This window comes from Lagopus leucura, unplaced genomic scaffold, assembly GCF_019238085.1.
Source record: "Lagopus leucura isolate 7727_CA_CO unplaced genomic scaffold, USGS_WTPT01 Super-Scaffold_73, whole genome shotgun sequence".
Classification (NCBI taxonomy): Eukaryota; Metazoa; Chordata; class Aves; order Galliformes; family Phasianidae; genus Lagopus; species Lagopus leucura.
Genome location: NW_024962252.1, coordinates 87,728,475 through 87,750,570, shown reverse-complemented (window position 1 = coordinate 87,750,570; position 22,096 = coordinate 87,728,475). Strand labels below are relative to the sequence as shown.

The window sequence follows — 22,096 nt, the reverse complement described above, 5'->3', positions numbered from 1 at the left end:
TGTTGTCATTTGTTCACCAGAGAGCAATTCATCTTTTTGGCTGAGATTTCCAAGCAGTGCAAACAGGCCCAGGAAGGTCTGTTAGACCGCTTTGTTCTGTGATGAATCTTTGTACAACTACAGTATAAAAAGCCTAAACCACAGCACACACAATTTCAACACTGTGGAAAGCTTTACAGTGAGGCAGTATGCATGGGGATGCACACACACGCACACATAACACACAGTCTTAAGGGGCTGCAGTGCCAGATAAAACCTTAGATACATTTGCCAGGAATGCATAAGGTAGAATTTTTCTTGCCTCAAGACATGAGTGTGGATAAGCCTGTCTCAAGACACAACCACAACCCAGAAACAGCACAGTCTAAATAGAGTTTCTATTTTAAACAAAAGCTCTACTTCAAGAGGGCAGCACTGCAAATGCTACGAAACATAAACACAATCATTTCCCAAAGCATATTTTTGCTGAGGTTAAACAACGTAGTTTCATTTAGGTTAGTATTCAATATTCAGTTTCTGGTTGACTTACATTCAAGTTTAGCAGAACGATGGTCCTGTCTACATGTGTGCCCACCTCTCTTTAAACCTTCTCTCTTCATGCAGATTATCGCTTACACTGTACTAAGGCTGTAACCATTAACTTGAAATGGCAAAGCCTGAGCCCACTGAACCCATGTTTCATTCATACCCTCACAAATGGTTAGGGCCCAGACTTAACCTATAAGGAACACTTTTTTTTCCTCCCACAAACATGCTTCCTTCTGAGAGCTGTTGCTTTTCTACTGCTCTATTATAGCTCCTATTAGCAATGACACCTCACTTTTAGCCTTATATAATGTCCATTTTGTCAAGAACAGCCATTGACAGGCTCTAGGCCAAGGTACAGAAATCCCTAAATCTGACGGATCTGTTAACAGCATAGCAGAGGTCTCCGCTTGCTCAGAAGAAACCTCTGGGAGTTCCATCGTTGGATGTGGTGCTACATTAATCCACCACACAAGCCTCCATTGACAGCCTGATGCCAAAGACAGTAAAGAGATCTAACCACAGTTGTCCTCGTGGTCCACAAAGCAGAAGAAAAACCAAGCCACAGCAAAGTTTTTAGAGGAAAGAAGAGCCAAGAGAAGTTGCTGTCTGAAACTCAAAGGGGTTACAATGGTTTCAGTTCTTCCATTTCAGCTGGGTGCTCCATATAGCAGCAATGGTCAGGGTTTCCAGCCAAGCTGTAGCTCCAGACAGGCAAGACAAACATTTCTTCCTCCAACCAACAGGACAGCTTGATGCTCAGAAACATCAGCCTTTCCACATGCAGGTGGCACACAATCAGCATAGGTCTGTGTAAATATTCAAGCCAGCACAAAACAGTAAGCACAAAACAGAATGATCTCCCGTGCATGATCTTGCAAGCTCCTGGCAAACAGGTCACATCTTCATATTACCACTGAATTAATTGCCCATATGTTAAAAGCAAGAGTTAAGCCAGACATCTGGCATCACACAGGTCAACAAACCCAGCATGCTCAGGCTGCTGTCTTAAGGAAAACACAGCAAGATTTTCACACATTTCTATCCAAATAGGCTTATCTGGAAGCAAAGTACAGCTACACATAAAACTACAGACAGCATTTCCTGCAACAAAGCTGAGCTCATTGCAACCAACTCAGACAAAAAGCTTCTGGGAAAGACAAATCAGCTTTAAAATTTACAGCTGCTGCAAAGTATCAATTGTATCATCACAGTAAGCAAGGTATGCTGGAGTAAGAAAATCCACCATCTCCAGACAAATAAGAGTTACCTTGAGTACCAATGAAAAGAGCAGAGCAGAAGTCAGATGAGCTCTTAGAACATTCTTGAGCACTTTGCCAGAGAAAGATTTCAGCAACTAAGCAGCCTTGAGTCAAGAGGACACTACTAGCACTGACCTAAAGAACTGCAGCTAAGTACCACTGAATCACAATACCACACAGCAGTCAGGCTGATGTCTCTGCCCAACACACATCATTGTTGAGATTCACACCAAGGTTAACTTGTTCACCAGTTGACTCCAAGGAGCTCACACCTTTGCAGAACTTGCTGAGACTCTGACCTACTCCAGGCCACAAAAGGCAACTGAAAACATAAATATAGCCAGTAAAACTTAGGCCCTAACAAGAGAGGGGAAGAGCCTGTCAATCCGCCCCCTGGAGAAAAAGGAACAATCCCAGCAGCAGCATTAAGAGCTCCAAGGACAGCCAAAGCCAGTGCTTCAGAGGAATCTGTTCCTGTCTGTTGGTGGCTGGGGTGTCACGCATACAATTGCACAGAGCCAAGACAAAGTTCAGCTGGCAGCAGCTCTATAAGCAGAGATGGCTTTCTGCTGGCTGGAGGAAGCTGCTTGCGTTTATGTCACTTGATCACTTACTGCTAAATTTTTCTGTCCCTATCTCAAACAAAGCAAAACAAGCTGCAGTCCCACATGACTTTTCTCTTACTGCACTAGTTTTTCTAAGCAAACTAAATGAGAAAGTCCATACATCAGCATCAGAAGATCTCTGCTGTGATCACTGAGCAGACAGTCCCAGAGGTTCAGGAGATCACCACAACATATGCAAGGGTCACTGCCACAAAGCAGACTCAGAATTAAAGGAGGGCCAAGGCTTTGCAATTAATTTTATAAACTGTTCACACTGAGATGTGTAAGTGCCAGGGGTACATACACATTATCTTCCAGCAGTTCTGCTGTAGGAGATGTTTGCTCCAGAATAGGGACATGGCAGTTACCCAGGATATAGAACCTTAAATAGTTTCAGCAAAATTTCTTGACATTCTCACCCTGCAGAAACACCTGATCCATCGGCAATGCCAGACAAAGCAACAAAAACATATCTTTAAAATGCACAACTGTGGTGTACTTAAGCTAAGCTCCTTTTCCTTAAGCAGTTCTACTGTACAGCTTTATGCTAAAGCCCTTCAGGAGACTAGGCACCATTTTCCCATTCCACATCCCATCAATGTGGAGACACTTGGGTGAAATGCAGGAAGCAACCTCAGGATCCTCCAGGAGTTGCGCAGATATAGAATCATAGAATGGCCTAGGTTGAAATGGACCTCAAAGATCATCTTGTTTCAAACCCCCTGCCATGGGCAGGGTCGCCAACCTCTAGACCAGGCTGCCCAAGGCCACATCCAGCCTGGGTGAGAGGATCTGTGGCTTTCTTAGAAGTGCAGAACTTTCTCCTGACACCCAAAATCTTGTCCTAACAAGACCTTTGGACACTACTCTTGCTTCTAGAGAAGTGCAAGTCTCAGTGTTGCAAAGGTGTCACGTTCCTGCAGCGATATAATCAAGTACACCATCAACTCACACTTACGTGACAGCAAAATGAGCTTGTAAAAGCAGCCTTCTTATTAACACCAAGGGGAGTTTAGGCCTGTTGTTACACAGGCGTTTTATTGCTACTGCATCACACTGAGACGGTTGCATCTAAGGAAATACAAGCAACTAAAAGCATCTGAGCTTCTGTGGAATTGTTGTTTTTAAGCACCGCTCATGCTGAAGCGAGGAAAAAGCTGTGTGTCAGTCAAGCTGTTTCACCTGAGCTCTGCAGCTACAGATCACCCTACTTCTGCTCATCAAGGATGGACTGCCAAGATACTGCACCGCACCAGGAACGGGACCTGGTACTACTTGTGCTCAGGAAAGGCATTCCTTTGGGTCTTCAGAGACTTTGGGTTCCTTTGGAGGACTATGCAAATAGTTTTGCTATGCAAATCCTGTGTTTAGGACGTTCAAGAAATATGTACTGTTCATATGAGTCTGCTGAACTTGCAGAGTTCAGAGAGAACTAAAAAGACTGAAGAACCTTCTAGTGAGACCACAGTACTAAATCCTTAGCAGTGGAGGTGAAAGAAGAGAAAGGATAAATGCAAGAAGAATGTCTTGTGAGGCTTTCTGTGTCTTAATCCTCTTGAGAATCAGCAGCACAGCCTATTTTCTTTTCCACTTAACAGCTTCAGGAATACAGCCTTAGAAGAGAACTAATCACACAGAAGCTATTACATTTGGCATGCCTAAACATCTGAGGTCTACTTCCCTATGAAAGAAAGCATTCAATTATTCAGTAAGATACTTTTGGAAATGAAACACTAGAGATAGCTGTACAACTACAGGCAAAGCTGTGCTTGATTCAAGGCTGCTGAAACACCAATGAAGCAAGGCCTACAGAGAACTTGCTTTTGTACCCTGTCACACATCAAGTTCTGTTTTCAAATCCCATGAAAAACAGCCACAAGGGCTGGCGGAGCAATACTAGCCAGATGCTGCTTAGTCAGCCAGCCCTTTTGCCAGCAAAATGTGTTGCAAGAGCGTCCCATTCTCAACCCTTCTCCAGAGTTCCTGTAGTGCAAGTCTGGCAGGAAGGTCAAGCTTCTCAGCCTTTGAAACTTATCACAGAATCACTCAGTCCCTGCCCACAAATAATTAAGATAGGGCTCTGCTGGACCAAAGGTCAGAACCTGCAGCAAGTTGTCTACCAGGCTTCTTTCTCCTCTCACTGATCTTCCTCCCAGATCCAGTCACCACTGAAACAAGTAAAAAGGCTTGTGAGCACAGGCACAGCAGAGCCTGATCCAGCAACCACCAGCTACTTCCACAGGGTTGCTGCGGTCTGATAGTAGTGCAGTATACAGTGACAGAGCACTGACAGTAAAAATACACTTTCTGTGCTTGTTTTTATTACTGCAGGGAAATGCAAACGATAGACAGTGAAAGCAGATGGCATTTTCAACATCATCTTCCCTTTCTCCAGTGTTTTTCATTATATAATAAAGCAAATCATGGTTATTTCCTTTTCAGAGGTGAGAAAATTGAGCAACAGAGTAAGCCAGTGTTTGACTATCACCCAGTGGTAGAAAGAGGCAGTAGAGAGCAAGCAGTAATCCTCAGTCCCAGAGCAGGAATCCCTACTAAATCTCACTAAATCACACTGCTGAAATAAACTCCCCTAAGATCCTATCCAAGGTGGAAAAAAATTCTTATTGAAAATGTAAGCAGAATGGCCTTTCCTTTGCAGTAGTTTACAGAAAAGCATTTTGTGGATTCACCAGAGTACCTTTCAATGCAGGAAGCACCCATGAACAACTACCATATTCCAACATTTTCCACCAAAGCCTTCTTCATCCACTATTACTAGGTGCTGCAGGGGCTCTTTCAGTCCACATCCACCCTCAGACACACAGACCCTTCCCAAAACCTTCACCTGTTTGTCATAACACACATGCTGAAGAGGATTCCTGCAGCTGGCCTTCTTCCCTCCCATGCCCCTCAGGAATGGGAGGCATTGGCCCTACACAGTGAACAGGAAACTTACAGGACCTGATGAACATAGAGGTAACATTCTAAATGATCCAGCTTAAACCCCCTGGAACCAGTCTTTGGTAACTTAGAAAAAACTTTCATCCAACTACAAACAAACAAAAAAAACACACAAGAATCCATAGATAATGATCAAATCAGATCCTGCATGTTGATCAGCTGTTAACCGTAGTTTCCAATGTTGATTACATAGGCTAGAATTGAAAAAACCCAAGTGGAATAATTAGGTTTCTAGGCATATCACTCCTAAACAGTTGGCTTTGAAGTATAAACACATGCAAGATATCCTCTTCAGTCCAGATCATACATGTTTAAATTCCATACATTGTAAACCCTTCAATGGTAAGATAAACATACAGTTGCATTATGGGTGACAGATGTTGCCTGTTTAAGAAAACTCCAGGGTTGGGTTTGGAAATGCAGTGGATTTTGCTTGAGCAAATAACCACACAAAGAAGCCTCACCGTATTCCTCAGACATTAGTATTATTCATGCCAACTGCAAAGCAGTCAAACCAAGGACAGATACAGCAAGCTGTATGCTTTCCTGTGGCAACAGAGCAGTGCTAAGTGCACTTATTAACAGGCTGTCTTCACTTTCCCTCCTCAGTCACACACTGCTTCAATCACATGCTTCCTTCATACCTCTAGAGTATTTCAGGACTGTGACACTTTATCATGGATGGATGGTTAAACATGCTGAAGATTAAGTCTGCAAATAAACGGGGACTGGAAGGAGCCCAGGTAAAGATATCCATTGTGCTCATGTGCCACGCTAACAGAAGGTACTGTCACTCCAGTGGGATCATGAAAGCTTCTTCTGTAGGATCCTGTCTCACTAAGTTCAACAACGAGGCTACGCTTGGGCACGAGCTTTGTCACAGTTTCCTGGCTCAGTATCTAGAAGACAAAAAAAAAAGGAAAACTATCAAAAGACTCTGTTGTACACAATTGGAAGTCAGATATACAATCAAAAACCGTTCCACACCCCTCAACTGAACCAGCTAAGAACAAAAGCACACATTTTGAGTAAACAGTATTACACAGGCTTAAAATGTGACAGCTCAAAAAAAATTTTTTTACAGATCAGCCATCAGAAATGCACTCTGACACTGGGCTGAACAAATGTCCTCACAGGAGGCAGCAGCTTCTTCTGGCACAGCTGATGCTAAGCTGCAGACATGCTCTGCCACCCATAGCACTGCTCTGTTAAGGCGTCTGCACTATACCAGCAAAGACAGCACAGCACAGATGAGAGTTCATTTAGCTGAACTGTCACTTCTATCCTAAATGCTGACAGTTGATTTTAATTAGTTTTTTTTTAGGAAAGCATTTTCAAGTCTTCATATTGTATAAAGAGAACTATTCCATTTACTCAGTATCAGATATCCTTCACAAAATATGTTATTATTGCTATTTCTTTAATCAAAAGGGAGTGCATACTGAGTTAGAACAAAGTGCCACACAGCAGTATATGAAGCATACACATCTCCTAGGATGCCTAGGGAAGCCAGTAGAATAGAGGAAATTTTTTAAAACCTCTCCAAACACTTGGCAGTAAGTCCTTCAGGCACTTCAGGTATAGAGGTGGAGTCTTCTTTCATATATCCAAATACAGATCCTGTATTGCTGCATGGCTAGGGCAGAGATAACTCCTCTTTCTTTCTTCTGAGATTAACATGGAAGGCAATTCAAAGAGATGTCTGTTTGCTACTTATTGAAACTAACATTTGCTTCTCTATGCATGAATCACACAAACTGCTCCACATGAAGACAACCACAACAGTTTTAAACAGCACTATTTTTTATTTTAATCTTCCTGTGAATAGGAAGAAAAAGAACAAACCAACTTTTTAGTCACTTCCATTCCCACACTAAAGGTCATTCTTTTTTTCTTACCTTAAATATCATCCTTTTAATCCACGGTTTTTCAGACAAAAAATCTAACGCAGAAAATCCAGGATTGGGACGGACACCTGGCATAGCTACCCAATATCCACCAGAGCTGCTTAATCTGATATTATCTGGAAGACCAGGCATATTCTCAACAAACATATCTGCTCCACCTTTCATCAGCCCAGACACATAATACCTGAAAGTTATAAATAATTGGATTATAATATCTTAAATCAAGCAGTCTAATTAATGAAGTATAAACAGGAATTTACTTAAAAGTAATTTTTCCTTAGCTTGGCATAGGGAAATAAAGCATAGGCATTCTTCTTTGTCAGAAAAAGTCAGCTTACCCTACTGTGCCCAAGGAGCACAGTAGGAAAAATTATGCAGTGTAGATACCTCCAATGGAAAGTCTTCTTTGATGTTGTTAATCTAGGATTTCTTTTGTCATTCAGCTCAGTCAGTCAATTTTTAAGTGGATGGAGTCAACAGTTCCAGTGAAGTCACACTCACCTTCTGATTCTGGCCATGGTTGTTTCCAACACCAGGACAAAGTCTTCCGCAGGAGAGAGCTGAACACCATTGGGAAACCTCAGTCCCACCATTAAGACTTTCACTTCTTTTGTTACTGTGTCATATTCAAGCAGGCTAAAAAGAGAGTATTATACATGTTTGTAAAGACAAATACCCACTGTGATTTCATTTCTCACTTTTCACCTCCTTGCTCATGTATTTCACCTAAGTTAAAGTGGATAAATAACAAGGAAGCACTTGCTTATGAAGTCAGGAGAAATACAACTGCCAATCTCAAGAGGTCTATCCATTAAAGATTTAGTTGGAACATCATGTTAACACCCTCTCTTTTAAAAAGCACATTCCATTTGAGTCTTCTCAAAGGAGAAGAAAAAAAAAAGCAATCTCATTTACTTTGCTGCAGGTCTCATCAGCATCATCCACATCTTCTTCCACCCTCTCCTGGGCAGTGCAGTGCTTGCACAGGTGGCTTATAACAACAAAAACTTGGAGACCAAGAAAGTGTCCAAGTCCATTCCTACAGGTGAGCTTAAAGTACACTAAATGCCTTGGGGAAGGGATACTTGCCGCCCATCATCTGTGCCTTCCATAAGCAGGAATAAGTAGTCTTTTCTTTGCCACTTGCTACTGGAGTCTGTGAAGTAGATTTTCCTGCCATCTCGGGTCACAGTAAGGTCATTCAGAAACGACAACTTCTGACCTTCAATTAGTGCTTTGGTTGACACAAGCACTTTCGTTTCACCTGGTCAGAAAAAAGACACACATATAAGGCCAGCTTTTATATGTCCTGCCTGGGCAGCAAGTTCAATACTAACAGAAAATCAGCAAGCACTTCACATTTTTTCCATTCCATTAAGTAAGAAGGTTTTGGATTGCAATGGAATAACTCAACACAGTGTAAGTGAGAAGGAGAAAACACTCTTCAGAAAGCTGAAACGGAAGATGTTTCCTTCTGATAGGCACCAGACTTGCCACATTTCTCAATTCTGAATTGGTTTAATTCACATTAAACCAAGCATGAATGCAGGTCCCAGCGTTGTAGAGTTCAAGCAAACCAATTACCACTCTCTTTCCCCATCAATCTGTAGGATTGAAGAGTACTTTTTAAACATGAAAGCACTGGCAGGTTCACTGAACTGCTCTGGCACAGTTGGCACATCACCAGGTAAATTATTATGGCCAAGCCTCTAACACAACTGATGAAAATCTGTTGTAGTCATATTTGGGCCGGGGGTTTGTTTTTCTTCTTTGTTTTGGCATGACTGAACTAATGTGGCAGCTGTCTACCATCAGTAAGGGAGACTTTGATTACACTCTCCCAAAGCCACACAGTCTAAATCCTTCCAATATGGCATTTGTCCAAGCCTCCTTCCCCCTACCCAGAGCCAATTTGGAAACAAACTGTAAAGAAAGTGAACCCTTCAAGAAAACAAACCATAGATTTCTGATGACACAGCTCTTGAAACTGAGATCTGGCTCAGGGACATACAATGAAGGACACAAAGCAGCAGTGCCTGTCTCAGCAGGAACAAGCCATTTGATCTTCAGCCACACCAAGCTATGCCTTTCTTCACCTTCTATAGATTGGGGTTACAGAGGAGAGGTCTTCACTACCACATTGTGAGATTAAGGCAGAAATAAAGGAATACTAAACCCAGCAAAAAGCTTATGTAACTGCAAGATAATTTTTCTACCTTTATGAAAATTAACAGCTGCACAGAGCTCATGAGTCCCAAGGCATCTATTTTGACAGTTGAAAACGCAGCTTACCAGAAGATAAGCAACTGTTAACACTGATTTAGACAGACACAGAGAAGAAGTGATTGCTACAAGAAAAAGTTCTTGCATGGCATGTTTCATCCAGACAGCTCCAAACTGCTTTAAAGAAAAGACAGGCATTGCCTACAGTGTCGGGCAAAACTCCAAATGAAGAGCAGATTTCTCAGTAGAAGAGAACTGCTGAATAGAGAAGTCATACCTGTGCCTGGATTAACTTCATAGAGTCCATAGTAAGCATCTGCCACAAAAAGGGTGTTATTTGGTCCCACTCTGATACCAAGTGGTCGTCCGCAAGTTGGCTCATCTTCAGGAGTTCCTTAGGAAAAATGTTTTAAATGGTTTTCCAAATACAAATAAACACAGGGCATTCATGCTTGCTGCATGAGATTGAACTACAGTTGAACAAGACATTAGTGCCAGTGCCATTCATGAAAGAAACAGTTTTTACTTGTCTGAGTGGGAGTGATACAGATAGCTCCATGTTATGACCAGTCTAGAGATAAACTTAGCTAGTAAATAGCCTGGCAACTGATAGCAGTTGCCCCAACTAGGGCTGAATGTCAGAAAATTGGATTTAAATGAAGACTTTTTTCCTATGAAGGATCAGTCTTACTGTAAGTTTATTATGAAAATAAAGGGTACACACTCCTTGGAAGTATCTCTAATTGGAAAGAGCTAACGTTCTGATGAAAGAATAGTTTTCTTATGACTACGGACTTGTGTATTAAGAACACCATAAACATGAAACATTTGTGTCCACTTGAATCCTAAGGAACTGTGACATTTAGAACATCTCTAATTTGAGACATTATCAAGACAGTCTGCTGGGGAAAGCAGCCCTTTTATCACCATTTCTCCACAGCCTGAGAAGGAACATGAGTCTAGGGTCCTCTCTACCTCTTTGGCCCCAAAGCGGCAGGAAGCACAACTTTGCCACCTTTCCCAAGAATATGTTGCATGCGGTGCAAGTCCAACAGAAAAGGTGATTTGCCATATCCACTCTCCCCCACATTCATGCCTGAACAAAAGCACAAAGTCCAGCTGTGTATCAGCTGGCAGCAAACTGTTTGCTGTCAGTGCCAAGGCTTCTCTACTTGTTAGGCAGCCGAAACAGATCAGAGCTGGTCTTGTGAACAGCCTTTTAAAATGCCTAAAATGCTGAGCATGTTAGTGAGAGCTACGTAACAACGGCCTACAATCTCTGCTTAACCAGTGACAAAATAAGGGTGCAGACATCAATAACTGGTAAATACTAATAAACAATGCACTATCAGCTGTACTCACTCACTTCCAGAAAACTCATTAAGTGAAGCAAATGAGCAGCTGGAAAAGATGTGTGGAATTCAACAAGAAATAACTGCTACCACAATCCTCTAGTGCACTTAACGAGGAAGGGAAATTGGTACAACAAATGCAAGGTAAAATTCTACAGAGCAGACATTTATTTACAAAATCTCCAAAGAAGTTGATTTTACCTATTCACACATTATCTCAGAGTTCATTCACTAACACTTGCTTAGAGGTCTTCAGTTTCTACAGGGTGGCCCTTCACCCCACAGTCTTGCTGACTTCACCTTCACATAAACATTATGTCAGGTTGCTGACCTTTTCTTATTTTCTTTTTTGGGGTATATGCTATTTCTGGATGGGCCAACAGGAAAAGGAACATTATTTGTGACACATGCAACCTCATGCTCCCGGGGTTAAGATGCAGGATCTTCTACAGGTCATCCATGCTGCAAGCCTTACCAGAATGCAGACCTTGTAATGGTGGCATAAAAGAAACTAAATTCCCAAATTCTACTGCTAGGAGCAGTGTCCTTGTTATCAGTAGCACCCATTCCCACTCTTTTAGCTCTTTGCTCTGCTGTTCCTTCCAGTGCTTGTAGAATTATTTCCACTCATATGTCATTCATACATGTACTAATATTTCTGTTACAGACGTCCACAGGGGAAGATATGCACTCGTGTGTGAAATCCAGACAGAACACCAAGTTCATCCACACAAGTTCCTGTTTTGGGGTACAAAATGCTCAGAAGGATGTCACTTACCACAAGGACCATGGCCAATTCTGGCTACTGTTTGTACTTCCCCATCTTCAATTTTGAGAATCTTTCCATCAGCTGTCCCAGTAAATAGCACATCTGCAAAAGTAACTGGTGTGATTAACTTGATCACAAAGCTGAATATAAACAACACAAACTTCGCCATACGTGCAGATTAAGCAGCAAATGAAAGATGATTGGACTAGCAGAGCCCATTGGTAGGACTCTTCTATCTTCAATTTATCTGAAGCCCTACGTTTGCTAGTTATACTTTTCAGAGGGCATAACAAAACTTCCTCCTGGTCACATCATTCACCCATAGCTCAGCTGTCACAAACGGGAAGGTTTCCTAGAGAATTTCTGTTGATTCTGACCAAAACAGGTAACAGAAAAGCGTGGCTTCAAGAAGTCACTTCAGCATGACGTTAACAGAGACAAGCAACAAAACTGTAATCTGAAGAAGGAATTTAGAATGTTTTGTTGCTGTGGATTTATATATATATATTTTTAATACTCTAATAATCCGTGAGAAGATTTAGCAGGAGGAAAATAAAGGATACAACTGCTAAACACCTTTTCTCAATGCTTACCTCCAATATTGACGATGGATTCTGGCCCAACCAGTTGATTCTCCCATAGTCTCTCAGCTTTCTGTAACTTGTTATTGGGCTCTAGCACACCCGTCAGGAGGGGTGGTTCTTTCAGGCTGCAAAAACAGAACACAGAACTCATGAACCTTTGCACAAATGTGCAAACACTCTTGAGCAACAAGTTGGATCCACCTTTTCCACCACTCCTGAAAGCTGACCTACACTTCATATATAATGTATTTCTAAAGAGACACACAGCTGGCAAGCTGAAAGATTAACTCTTGTTCATCAAAGATCAAAATTTTCTTGTTTTGCTCATCTGAAAAGAGACTGATCATGTATTCTTAAATTGTATCTGTAAGTCAGCTTTAAGCCCAGCAACACATTCCATGTCCATCTTCCTTACAGAAAGGCAAAGGATTCAGCACCACGACACAGCAGAATCATAGAATAGCCTGGATTGAAAAGAACCACAATGCTCATCTAATTTCAACCCCCTGCTACGTGCAGGGTCGCCAACCACCAGACCAGGCTGCCCAGAGCCACATCCAGCCTGGCCTTGGATGCCTCCAGGGATGGGGCATCCACAGTCTTCTTGGGCAACCTGTTGCAGTGTGTGATAGAATTACTCTTTTCTTACTCAGCTGAAGTAGCTTTTTTTACCAAACCATTTTTCCTGGAAAGACAGATACATATTATAAAACAAAGACTTATAACAACACTGTATAACAATACACTAAGATCTGACTCCATATGACATCTTCAATAAGGGAAATAAATAACTTTTAATTATTAACTGACATACTACTAGTGACAGAAAACATTCCAGCATTCAACATGCATATCTTCATACCATAATGAAAAAGATATTCTTGTTCATAATTTGAATGCATTCCCATAGAGAAAGAGCAACTCAAAGGATTAAGTTGCACATCAAGGGAATTGCACTGAAATCTAAAAACTATAAAATAGGGTTCAATTTTGCAAGCCCTTATTCACATAATAGCCTTATTTAAGTCAACTGGATTTCTAGTCAAGTACAGAAATATGGAGAAAGGTACTAGTAAGATGCCTACACAGCTTCAAATCAAATACCACACTCCAGAGCACTGTGCTCCAAATTCAGCCCCAACTGTGCTAATAAATGCAAATATGTTCCAGCCACACTCTTAGGTTCTTAAAGACACAAGCATCAACCACTACAGTCTCCATGATTTCAAGTCATTAATGAAGCTGCATTCTTGCTCAAGGTGGTAAGCTCATTAGTTGCTCATTCACAGGAGCACGCTAAAGCTCCCAGGGCAAAGCTCTGGAAGAATTTTTAAATTTAAATAACTCCTTATATGACCACAAGCAAATGCCTTCCATCCACAGAATCTCTAAAGACATGGTTTGAGTCCAAAATTTGCCACGGTACACAGGATCTAGGACTTCCCCAGGACCAGCAACATTGCAACCACATTGTTCCTACAGTGAAAGTTGTGGAAATTTCTATGTATTTAGCAATTAGGGGTAAAAAAAGTTAGCTGGACCTGCAAACTGTAAAAGCTACGAGAACTGAAGAGAACAGGCACACAATACAAATAATGTAAGGAGAGAGAGATGCACACTTTATCTGTTTGGTTACAGATAGCAAACTTTCTAATTTGAGTACTAGGTCCTGTCCACACAAGATTTACAGCAGAGCTGCTTTCACAGCGCTAAGACAAGATAGTTTTCCACCCCTTTTTTCCAAGTGCTAGAGAGTTTTAGATTAAGATAACAGCAGATTCAGATAAGGAACTCACTCACTTGTCAAGAACTTTGGACTGTTATGTTTTCAAGTAGAAAATCCTCCCCAGGATCAATATCTTGCAATACAGACTCATAGAGAAAGAATTTGGAATAAATCAGCTGCAGATGTTTCACGTGAAATTTCAGGTGTCACCTGCCTTCGCCCTGCCCTCTTAACTCTCCTTATTTCCTGTGGTTTACCAGAGTAATATGAATGCAAATTTTACACATTCTTCCACTGAAGTCATTGCTCCAAAAAGCATCCATCTACTTCAGCTGTTTCAGAACACTTCAGAAACACCACACAGAATTATTATCCTTCCTATTGTACAGGCCTAAACCACACCTTAATTAGCTTTTTAGCTTCTCTTCAAGAATCTAAAGCAATACAAGTCATTGATTTGGGCAAGAATGGTTGTCCTAGTCTGGCAAAAGGGACTTAAAGTAAGAGATGTAAGCATGCAGAATAGTGTTACAGAACACTATTCTGGATGAGAAATAGACCAGAACAACATAATAGGAAAAGCTCTGTAGACAAATCCTACTAGGTTCCAGAATTGAGTTGCAGTGTATTTCAGGGAATACTTTGTTAAACTCAACACAGCAGAAAGCATTTTATTAAGATTTGCAAGCAAGCAGCTTAGGTCTAATAGCTTTTTGGCAAGATTTGTAAGTACTACCCTGCCACATCAACAGTTTCTTTAAACCCTAGAGATGTTCACAACGTTGTTCTTCCTTCTCATTGCAGAATTATCAAGTTGAACCTAAATCTTCAGCAGAGTTAGCATTTTCACTTACTTCAAAATGCCAGAAGCACCAAGTCACCCGACTACACTAGCACAGTTTCACACACAATGCAGCTCTCGTGCAGATGGCTCACTGTTACATCCCATATTTTATATTAATTCAGACAGTTCAAGACACAAATCAAGCAAATGCATTTACTTCACAAGATGTGCATTTAAATATAACATGGCCATATGGTTCAGCTGGTACAAAGCACTGAACACAGTCAGGTTATCCATTCAATTCACATCTTCATATGAATAGTGTCTCTCGTCAGAAATGGGTACAGCTTGGGTTCAACTGTACTGCTTGTCCCCTGGTGAAAATATAGTTCATGTCTCCCTGAAGGCAGGAGCATTCAGTGAGTAAGCACAAGCTCTATTGACAGTTTGGACAGCAGAAAAAAGAAAAAACAAAGACATTTTTGAGATTAATGATCAAAGGAAGTAATTCAGCTCCTTCACTGATCAGTGCTTACACAACTGCAAAGGTACCTCAAATTGGGTTTGCAAAGCAAGCCCTGGCAATGGGTTACAGTGCAATCAATCCCCATTTTCCTAATACAGTGGGAATCACTTTGCACAGTTGCCTCATTCATCAAAAAGTAGTACAACACATAGCAAAAGTCACAGTTCCATGTATCTACTTTAAAACAAAGCAACAACATACCTTATAGGCTGGGGGTCTATAGGACAATCCAGTAGAACAGTTGCTCCAAGCAGGGGCACAGCCAGAGACGCAGCCAAAGTCAAGAAGGTAACACGGAACACCTTGCTGCTGTAAGCACTGTCAGAAACACACAAGAAATAGGATTAACATGTGATGCTATTTTAGCATGTAATAATTAAGGAAATCCACAAACCTTAACAGCCCATTTCCTATACCAAAGGACGCACATACTCTTTTACTCAATCACCTTCTCAAATATTCTTAATGGCTAATATAAAACAAAGGGGTATGTATGCAGTCTCTGCACAATGGCACCACATGAGGCTCCGAGAGCAGCATCACATACGGGTTTCATGCAAGTTACAGTTGACCAAAACCCAACACTTTGTTCTTTTAAATTAAATTAATATTTTGGCAGCAGTTTCCTTCCCAGCTCTAAGTTAAACCTCCACCTTCCAGAATTTTTCAAGAAGCAGAAATCAGGCATGTACTAATAAAAGTCCCAGCAACTAATACAACGAATACAAGATTAGAAGAGATTAATTGAATGCTTTCTTCACATAGTGAAGACTGGGTTGAAACTTAAGCCCCAGCATGCAGATGCAATTAAGCACCTCCTACTAATCCAGCAAAACACACAACAAACAGCAAAACCTGTTTTTTTTTCCACAGGAAAAAAAAACAAACAAACAACAACATATTTTCTTCTCAACAAGCTGATAAACCTCAATCAAGCACTTACAGAGGAAAGCACAGAGCCACGTCCAACAAATCCCAGACCTGAAGCAGAAAAGCAGCTCCCAACCCTTAGCTACTCCCAAATGCTCACTGACACAGTCAGCCAGACTCCACTCAGTATCAGTTACACAGAGGCAAATGGCACCTGGTTGCCCTGCATCAATCCTGGACCATTTCCACTGTGCTGTCCTTCACCAGCCTGACATCCAAACAACAGGACAGAGAATTGCTGCCCAAAGCACAAACAGCAAAACTGGGGAGCTAACAGCATATACACGCAGTGCTGCTATCAGCCTCGAGGTAACCTTTGGGATTATCTGCTGGGTAAGGAAGGACACAGTCAGGCTTGAATCTGGTCACTGCCTGCACCAACAACAAACTGATGCTAAAATATTCATTGCCCATCACAGCTCCTTCCAGAGAGCACTCCCCTTTGGGCACATCAGCAATGTTACAGCAATAAGCCTATCTCCAAGATGACGTAATCAGATCACGAAGCTGCTTCAAATAAGCTTGCTCATCTACATTGACCGACCTCTTTGCAACTCCCAGGGGCCAGACTGCCCTTGTGACGAACCACCAGATCTCAGCACTGTCTGCTGGAATAGCAGATGTCTTGAGAAAGCAACATCCCAGTCTTTTTCCCCTTGCCCTTGGAATGGAGAGAGTGACAGAGACATGAGGTGGTCTCTAAGTCTACACAAAGACTTCAGCTGCCTGCCTCGCTGTTCCACAGTCCTTCAGAAAACGATGGCTCAATACTTTAAAAATTGAAAGTGCTGTCAGCAATCACAGAAGCACCTTTGTTACAGATGAGAATAGCTCACACAAAAGGAAGCTGATAAAGGTGAATGAGAACTCATCTGCCAAGCCAACTTAATTAAAGCTCCTGAAAGCATTATTAGGTAAAGGTCATATTTCTGAGCCTTAAGCAAATTTGCAATGTACTGATAATAAAGGAAGCAGGCAGGAAGAATGTGGCAACATGCAAACCCCCGCTCCAAGCCTGCAAACTGCTAGACCTACTTTAGATACTGCTGAAATACTAGAAATTAAATAAAAGCAAATGCACATCAACAAAATCAAACAATTCCCAAACTTCTCGTTATAACAACACTAACTTAGTTGTCACTGAGAACTAAAACAAGATGCTGTCACACAGCTCTTGGAGAGAGGCTGACAAAAAAACACTAGAGGTCAGCACAGCCAGCAGTGTGGGCTGCCTCCTCCTCTCAGCATAGGAACGGCAGGAGAGGCAGCAGGGAGGGAAGCCGTCAGCAAGTTTCTGCACGGCTCCCATCTGGAACACGGGCATCCTTCAGAAGTACTTCCACTGCTTCATGCAGGACAGTCTCGAGAGACTGCGATCTGTGAATATTCTGGATCGTTTACAGAGTCCTAGAAACACAACCGATGTGAGAAAAATTAGCAAGAGAGGTGGATGCTGGAAAGAGCAGTTTAAAGGTGCCGATAGTCTCCCTTGTTAACGGGGGCTATGAGTACAGTAATAAGCACCTCTTGCACCCTGGTGACACAGAGGAGCAGAGAGGAAAATCTGAGGGGTGCTCAAATGGGAAAAGACATCAGTGATGGTGAACCAAAGCAGTGCCAGCCAAGAGTGGTTTAGGTTAGAAGGGACCTTGAAGATCGAGCTTTGGTGGAAGGCAAAGCAAACGCTGCTTTCTTATTGCTGCTACCGCCTGCAGTTACAGAGAAGCCAGTTTTGAATTGAATCGGTACACAGGGAGTTGTAAAGGAGATCGTCCTTAACCAAACCTCAAACCAATGAAGTGTTTACAAGGCACACAGAGGTGTGCGGTCACCTCTCTGAACCACTGCCAGCTCCAAACAAACTAACAGCATTACACAACAGCCAGTCACACCCACAGCAGATCCGCGCAAGCCACAACGGGATAAGCGGCACTGCTCCAAGAGCTGCGTTTAAACAGCCCCAATACGTAAATAGATAGATGGTGAGACAGACCAACAAACCCCACCACCGGGCACACCACCGGGCACACACGGGGCCGCCTGAGGGCCGCCCGAGTAGCACCGAGCGCCCAGCGGCACCCCGGGTGGACGGCAGCGCCTTACGGCACTCGGCCCGCAGCCCCGCGCCGGACGGGCCTCCCACCTGCCCTCCTTGGCCTCCTGCGCCGGGCCGTCCTCGGTGATGACCTGCGGGCGGAGCGGCCGGCGCTGCCGCAGCCCCTCGGCCTCATTCATCCTCCGCAGCTCCGGCCCCGACCTGCGGCCTCCGTCCGCCCCCCGCCCCGCCCCGCGGCCGCGCCTGCGCGCTGCGTCGCGCTTTCTCGGCGGGCCTCCGGCGGTGCGCTGAAAGCTGCAGAGCGGGGTTTTGCTCGGCCCCGCCGTGTCCGGGTGCGGCCTCCAGACGGCCGCTGAACCGCCGCGGTCCCGTCCTCAGGAGCGGAGCTCGGCGCATCCCCGCTGCCGCTCCGGGAAGGAGCGGCTCCATCCACCAGGTGGCGGCAGGGGGCTGCATCGCGGCTGGCGCGAAACGGGCCGGGGGAGAGCTCGGTGAGTAGTGCGAAGTTGGTTTTCTGGCTGCTGGGAGTGAAACCCCACACGTGTAGAGTCAGACGCCTACGGCACAAAGCCACAACACATCACGTGGAAGTGGGTGCTTCTTTTAATGAAAATCTGAATACAGAGATCACGGATTTCGGTCAATGACAATAAATGTAAAGTATTACAATTAACAACAGCAAAATGTTAATCTGTACAACACACATCACCTCTAGGAGATGCCTTTTTGTTTCCTAAAATTAAGAAAATTGTGGTCTGGTCTCTTGGGTGGGAAAAAAGGCACGAAGATCGGGTTCCATGGGTACATCTGAGTGGGAAAATGAGGTAAGAACATGATGGACAGGCATGGCAAGGTTATGTTACTACTAGATGCTGCCGCAGTAGACTTAGAGGCTCTTTCCCTAGCAGGCCTTGTCTCCCTTGTTGAGTGTTTTCATTTGCCCTTTGTGTCAGACTGCAGCAGGTAAAACAAACTCTGAAACTCTTCTGATGAGGTTACAAATGCAATCTAGCACATCACCCCCACATTAATCGTGGATGCACAGAGGTCCATCACTTTTGCTTTCCCAAATGAATCAACCATACACAAGAGTATCCAATGATCCCACTATGAAGTATTCCAAGTATACTTTCCCCACTGATGAATGCATCAGTGGATCAGCTCAAAAGGCAGCAGGCCTGAAGTCTTTTGCTAGTGGCATCTTTCTCCTAGTATTTCAAGAACTGAGGACCTCAGTGCCAGTTCTGCAGGCTGAGCCCCTCCTCAAAGCAAAGTCCGGACGGGTGACAAAACAGCTGCACATGAAGCTGAAAGCACTGCTGACAAACCCCACTGCTGGTGCTCACCACATCCAGGAAATAGCAACATGCTCAGCTCAACTCAGACTAGGACTGGTAATGCAACCAGTGCAATTAGAGATTACAGAAAAAAAGATGAAAGGAGGACTTCTAAGGCTGGCAAACTTAATGCACGTTCTACAGATGTGGAGATGTGGAACTGAAGGTCATGGTTAGTGGTGGCGATAGGCTGACAATTGGACATGATTATCTTAGTGATCTCTTCTGTGATGACTCTGATTCTATAACAGTAGTACTATGACAGTACCATGTGCTCTCTATGAGCATCCAAAGGGGCCTCAGAATATACACAGATGCACGTGAAGCAGTACACTTATTTCCCCTTTTTCCTCACCAGATGAATTGGATAACAGTGTCTCAGTGCACCAGAGCACAAAGCCAGTCCTTGTGAGGCAGTTCAGATGAATTAGATCAAATGTCAGCGAATACTGGACCTTCACATGGAAATTCAGTAATACAGAAAATGCTTTCTTCATCAAAGTGTATGATTTTGTTCAAAGACCACTTCTCTTTCTCCACCCTATATTTCAGACTGTGTGGGGGAGACTGTGCGTGTGCAGACAGCCTGTCTAAACAAGAGAGTCTACTTTTCTGTCAAAAGCATTAACTACTGTCAGCTTCCCACTTGAAAATCACTTAAGGAAGAGGGGTTTTATTTCTGCAGTGGCAATAGAGGATGTACGTAGTGGCTGTCTCCCGAAATATTAAAGTCTGTCAGCTATGTCAAACTTTTTGATCCTCGACTTCCCACAAAGTCCACAGGATGTATACTTACCTTAGGCAAAAATGGACTGCAGTCAGAAGGATGGGAACCGCAACAAAGTATGATCTTCCCTGCTGTATTACCCAGACCCTGGAGACACATAGATTTAAAAATCCAACAACAAACGTACCTAACATAGTCAAAAGGAACTCTGAGATCAAAGGCAACAGGCCTGACTGAGAACATATCATATTGACAGCTGTCTTCCCCATTTGGACCAGAATCTCTGCTGGCCAAAAACTCACCACTCCTTGCTGTGAAAAGCATATGAAAGACAAAGACTGTTGTTTCCTGTTATTCTGAGGTTGCTAGTCTGGAATACCACCATCATTTCCCAGAAAGCATCTAAGAGGCACCTCCTTCTCCTTGTGGATTGTGCAATCTGTGTGTACCGGCATGGCACGTGCTGGAAGATCAGCACAGCAGCATATGGAAGGGACAAACATGGCAGGGGACATCTTGAAATAACAAGCATGAAGACAACTTCTGATGAAAGAACCAACCTACCTTCAAATTGGGTGCCTGTCTTTGTTGATTACCTGTCAGATTACAGATCACTTGGGAGTGGGCTAAAATAACCATTCATTGACTAGAAATCATGCAACTCAGCAAGTCACAACAAACCTTCTAGCACATCTCTTTAGCTTCAAACCTCTCTTGAACACTTTGGGATTTTATTCCCCCATGCTCCACCAGCAAAGTAAATATGGTTTCCTTTCCATAATGACTTGAAGAAACAAAGACAACTGCATAAATTATCATCACTAATGAGGAAGAGGAAAGTTGCCCTAAAATCCCAGTTGGTGATCTCAGTCTCTTAAATGAGAATGAAAACACCTGGGACCAGTTCCCTGGCAATGCACTGAGGATGTGCAGAGTTCAGACATAGGCTTTGTGGCTCAGTTTTGTAGCTGGAAGTTCTAATGCTGGGTTGTGTAGGTGTTGCAGGGAAGTTCTGGAAATATAGTGGAAGGCACAAGTTATTATGAGGAAAGCCACAGGAATTATCAGAACATGAGATAAATATCTGATTAGCCATGTCCTTCTCATTTCCCTAATAATACATATGAAATATCTACTAAAAACCCTGCATTGCTGAAAAGGCACCACAGTTGCAGTTAAAAACAACTACTTGAACTTGGATATCCAAGCTGAAGGAAAAATAGAAGGAATATATTTCAAGGCTGCTCTTAAAAAAACGGAAGTATAATATAAAAACATTTCCTTGTATAAAACCATTGAAATGAGAAATATTAACATCTTTATCTTGTTTTACCTCGTATTATTTTCACCACAGCTAATGGAAACTGCCAATGGCTTTTCTACATCAGCTCTAGAAGCAGTGAAAAGGAGCTCCCTGACTGTGCAAGACAGCAGATGCCTCCTAGCTCTGAACAACTCAAAACACTTTGTGGAGAAGAAATCCTATTTCTCTAGAAGGGAACAGAGTTTTGCAGAATACACCAAGAGAGAACCATGTTGTTTGCCTCGTCATTCAAGACCCTCCACATTTCCAGAGCAGAGATATTCCAAAGGCATCTGCTATGAGGAACTCTTCTCCTTTTTGTATTTCTGGTACGCATCCAGTATCTCTGCGACGACACTCGGATCATCAAGTGTGGTGACATCTCCCATGTTACTTGATTGCTCAGTGACTACTTTCCTCAGCAGCCTCCTCATGATCTTCCCTGATCGGGTTTTAGGAAGGCGTTTCACCACCTGCAGAAAAGAGAAAGACACACCTGAATCAGAACTTGGATCCTGA

At 42.9% G+C, this 22,096-nt stretch overlaps 2 protein-coding genes across 2 annotated transcripts in view; both read right to left on the bottom strand.

Annotated features, from left to right (window-relative positions):
- Window positions 1-5,479: 5,479 nt before the first annotated feature.
- On the bottom strand, window positions 5,480-18,424 carry LOC122185836 (adipocyte plasma membrane associated protein). The gene is made up of 9 exons (XM_042881992.1): window positions 18,298-18,424; window positions 15,426-15,542; window positions 12,198-12,313; window positions 11,614-11,706; window positions 9,761-9,877; window positions 8,350-8,524; window positions 7,762-7,896; window positions 7,252-7,444; window positions 5,480-6,252 (listed from the first exon to the last, which is right to left on the bottom strand). Exons 1-9 carry the CDS (start codon window positions 18,387-18,389, stop codon window positions 6,043-6,045), a joined length of 1,248 nt encoding a protein of 415 aa, XP_042737926.1. The 5' UTR covers window positions 18,390-18,424; the 3' UTR covers window positions 5,480-6,042.
- A 371-nt stretch (window positions 18,425-18,795) lies between these two features.
- The window catches only part of ACSS1 (acyl-CoA synthetase short chain family member 1), a 35,627-nt gene continuing 32,326 nt past the window's right edge, over window positions 18,796-22,096 (bottom strand). The window contains exon 14 of the mRNA XM_042880859.1: window positions 18,796-22,050. Within this exon, the coding sequence (XP_042736793.1) occupies window positions 21,874-22,050 (177 nt within the window). The 3' untranslated portion in view covers window positions 18,796-21,873. The remainder of the gene's footprint in view (window positions 22,051-22,096) is intronic.

Bases quoted from the DNA above. Each gene is read 5' to 3' on its own strand.
- LOC122185836 (XM_042881992.1), bottom strand. From the start codon at position 18,389: ATGAATGAGGCCGAGGGGCTGCGGCAGCGCCGGCCGCTCCGCCCGCAG. The intron at 8,525-9,760 runs GTATGACTTCTC...TTTTCTGACCAG, and splicing joins TGAAGTTAATCCAGGCACAG to GTGAAACGAAAGTGCTTGTG. The intron at 7,897-8,349 runs GCAAGTATCCCT...CTCTCTTTTTAG, and splicing joins GAAGGCACAGATGATGGGCG to CCTGCTTGAATATGACACAG.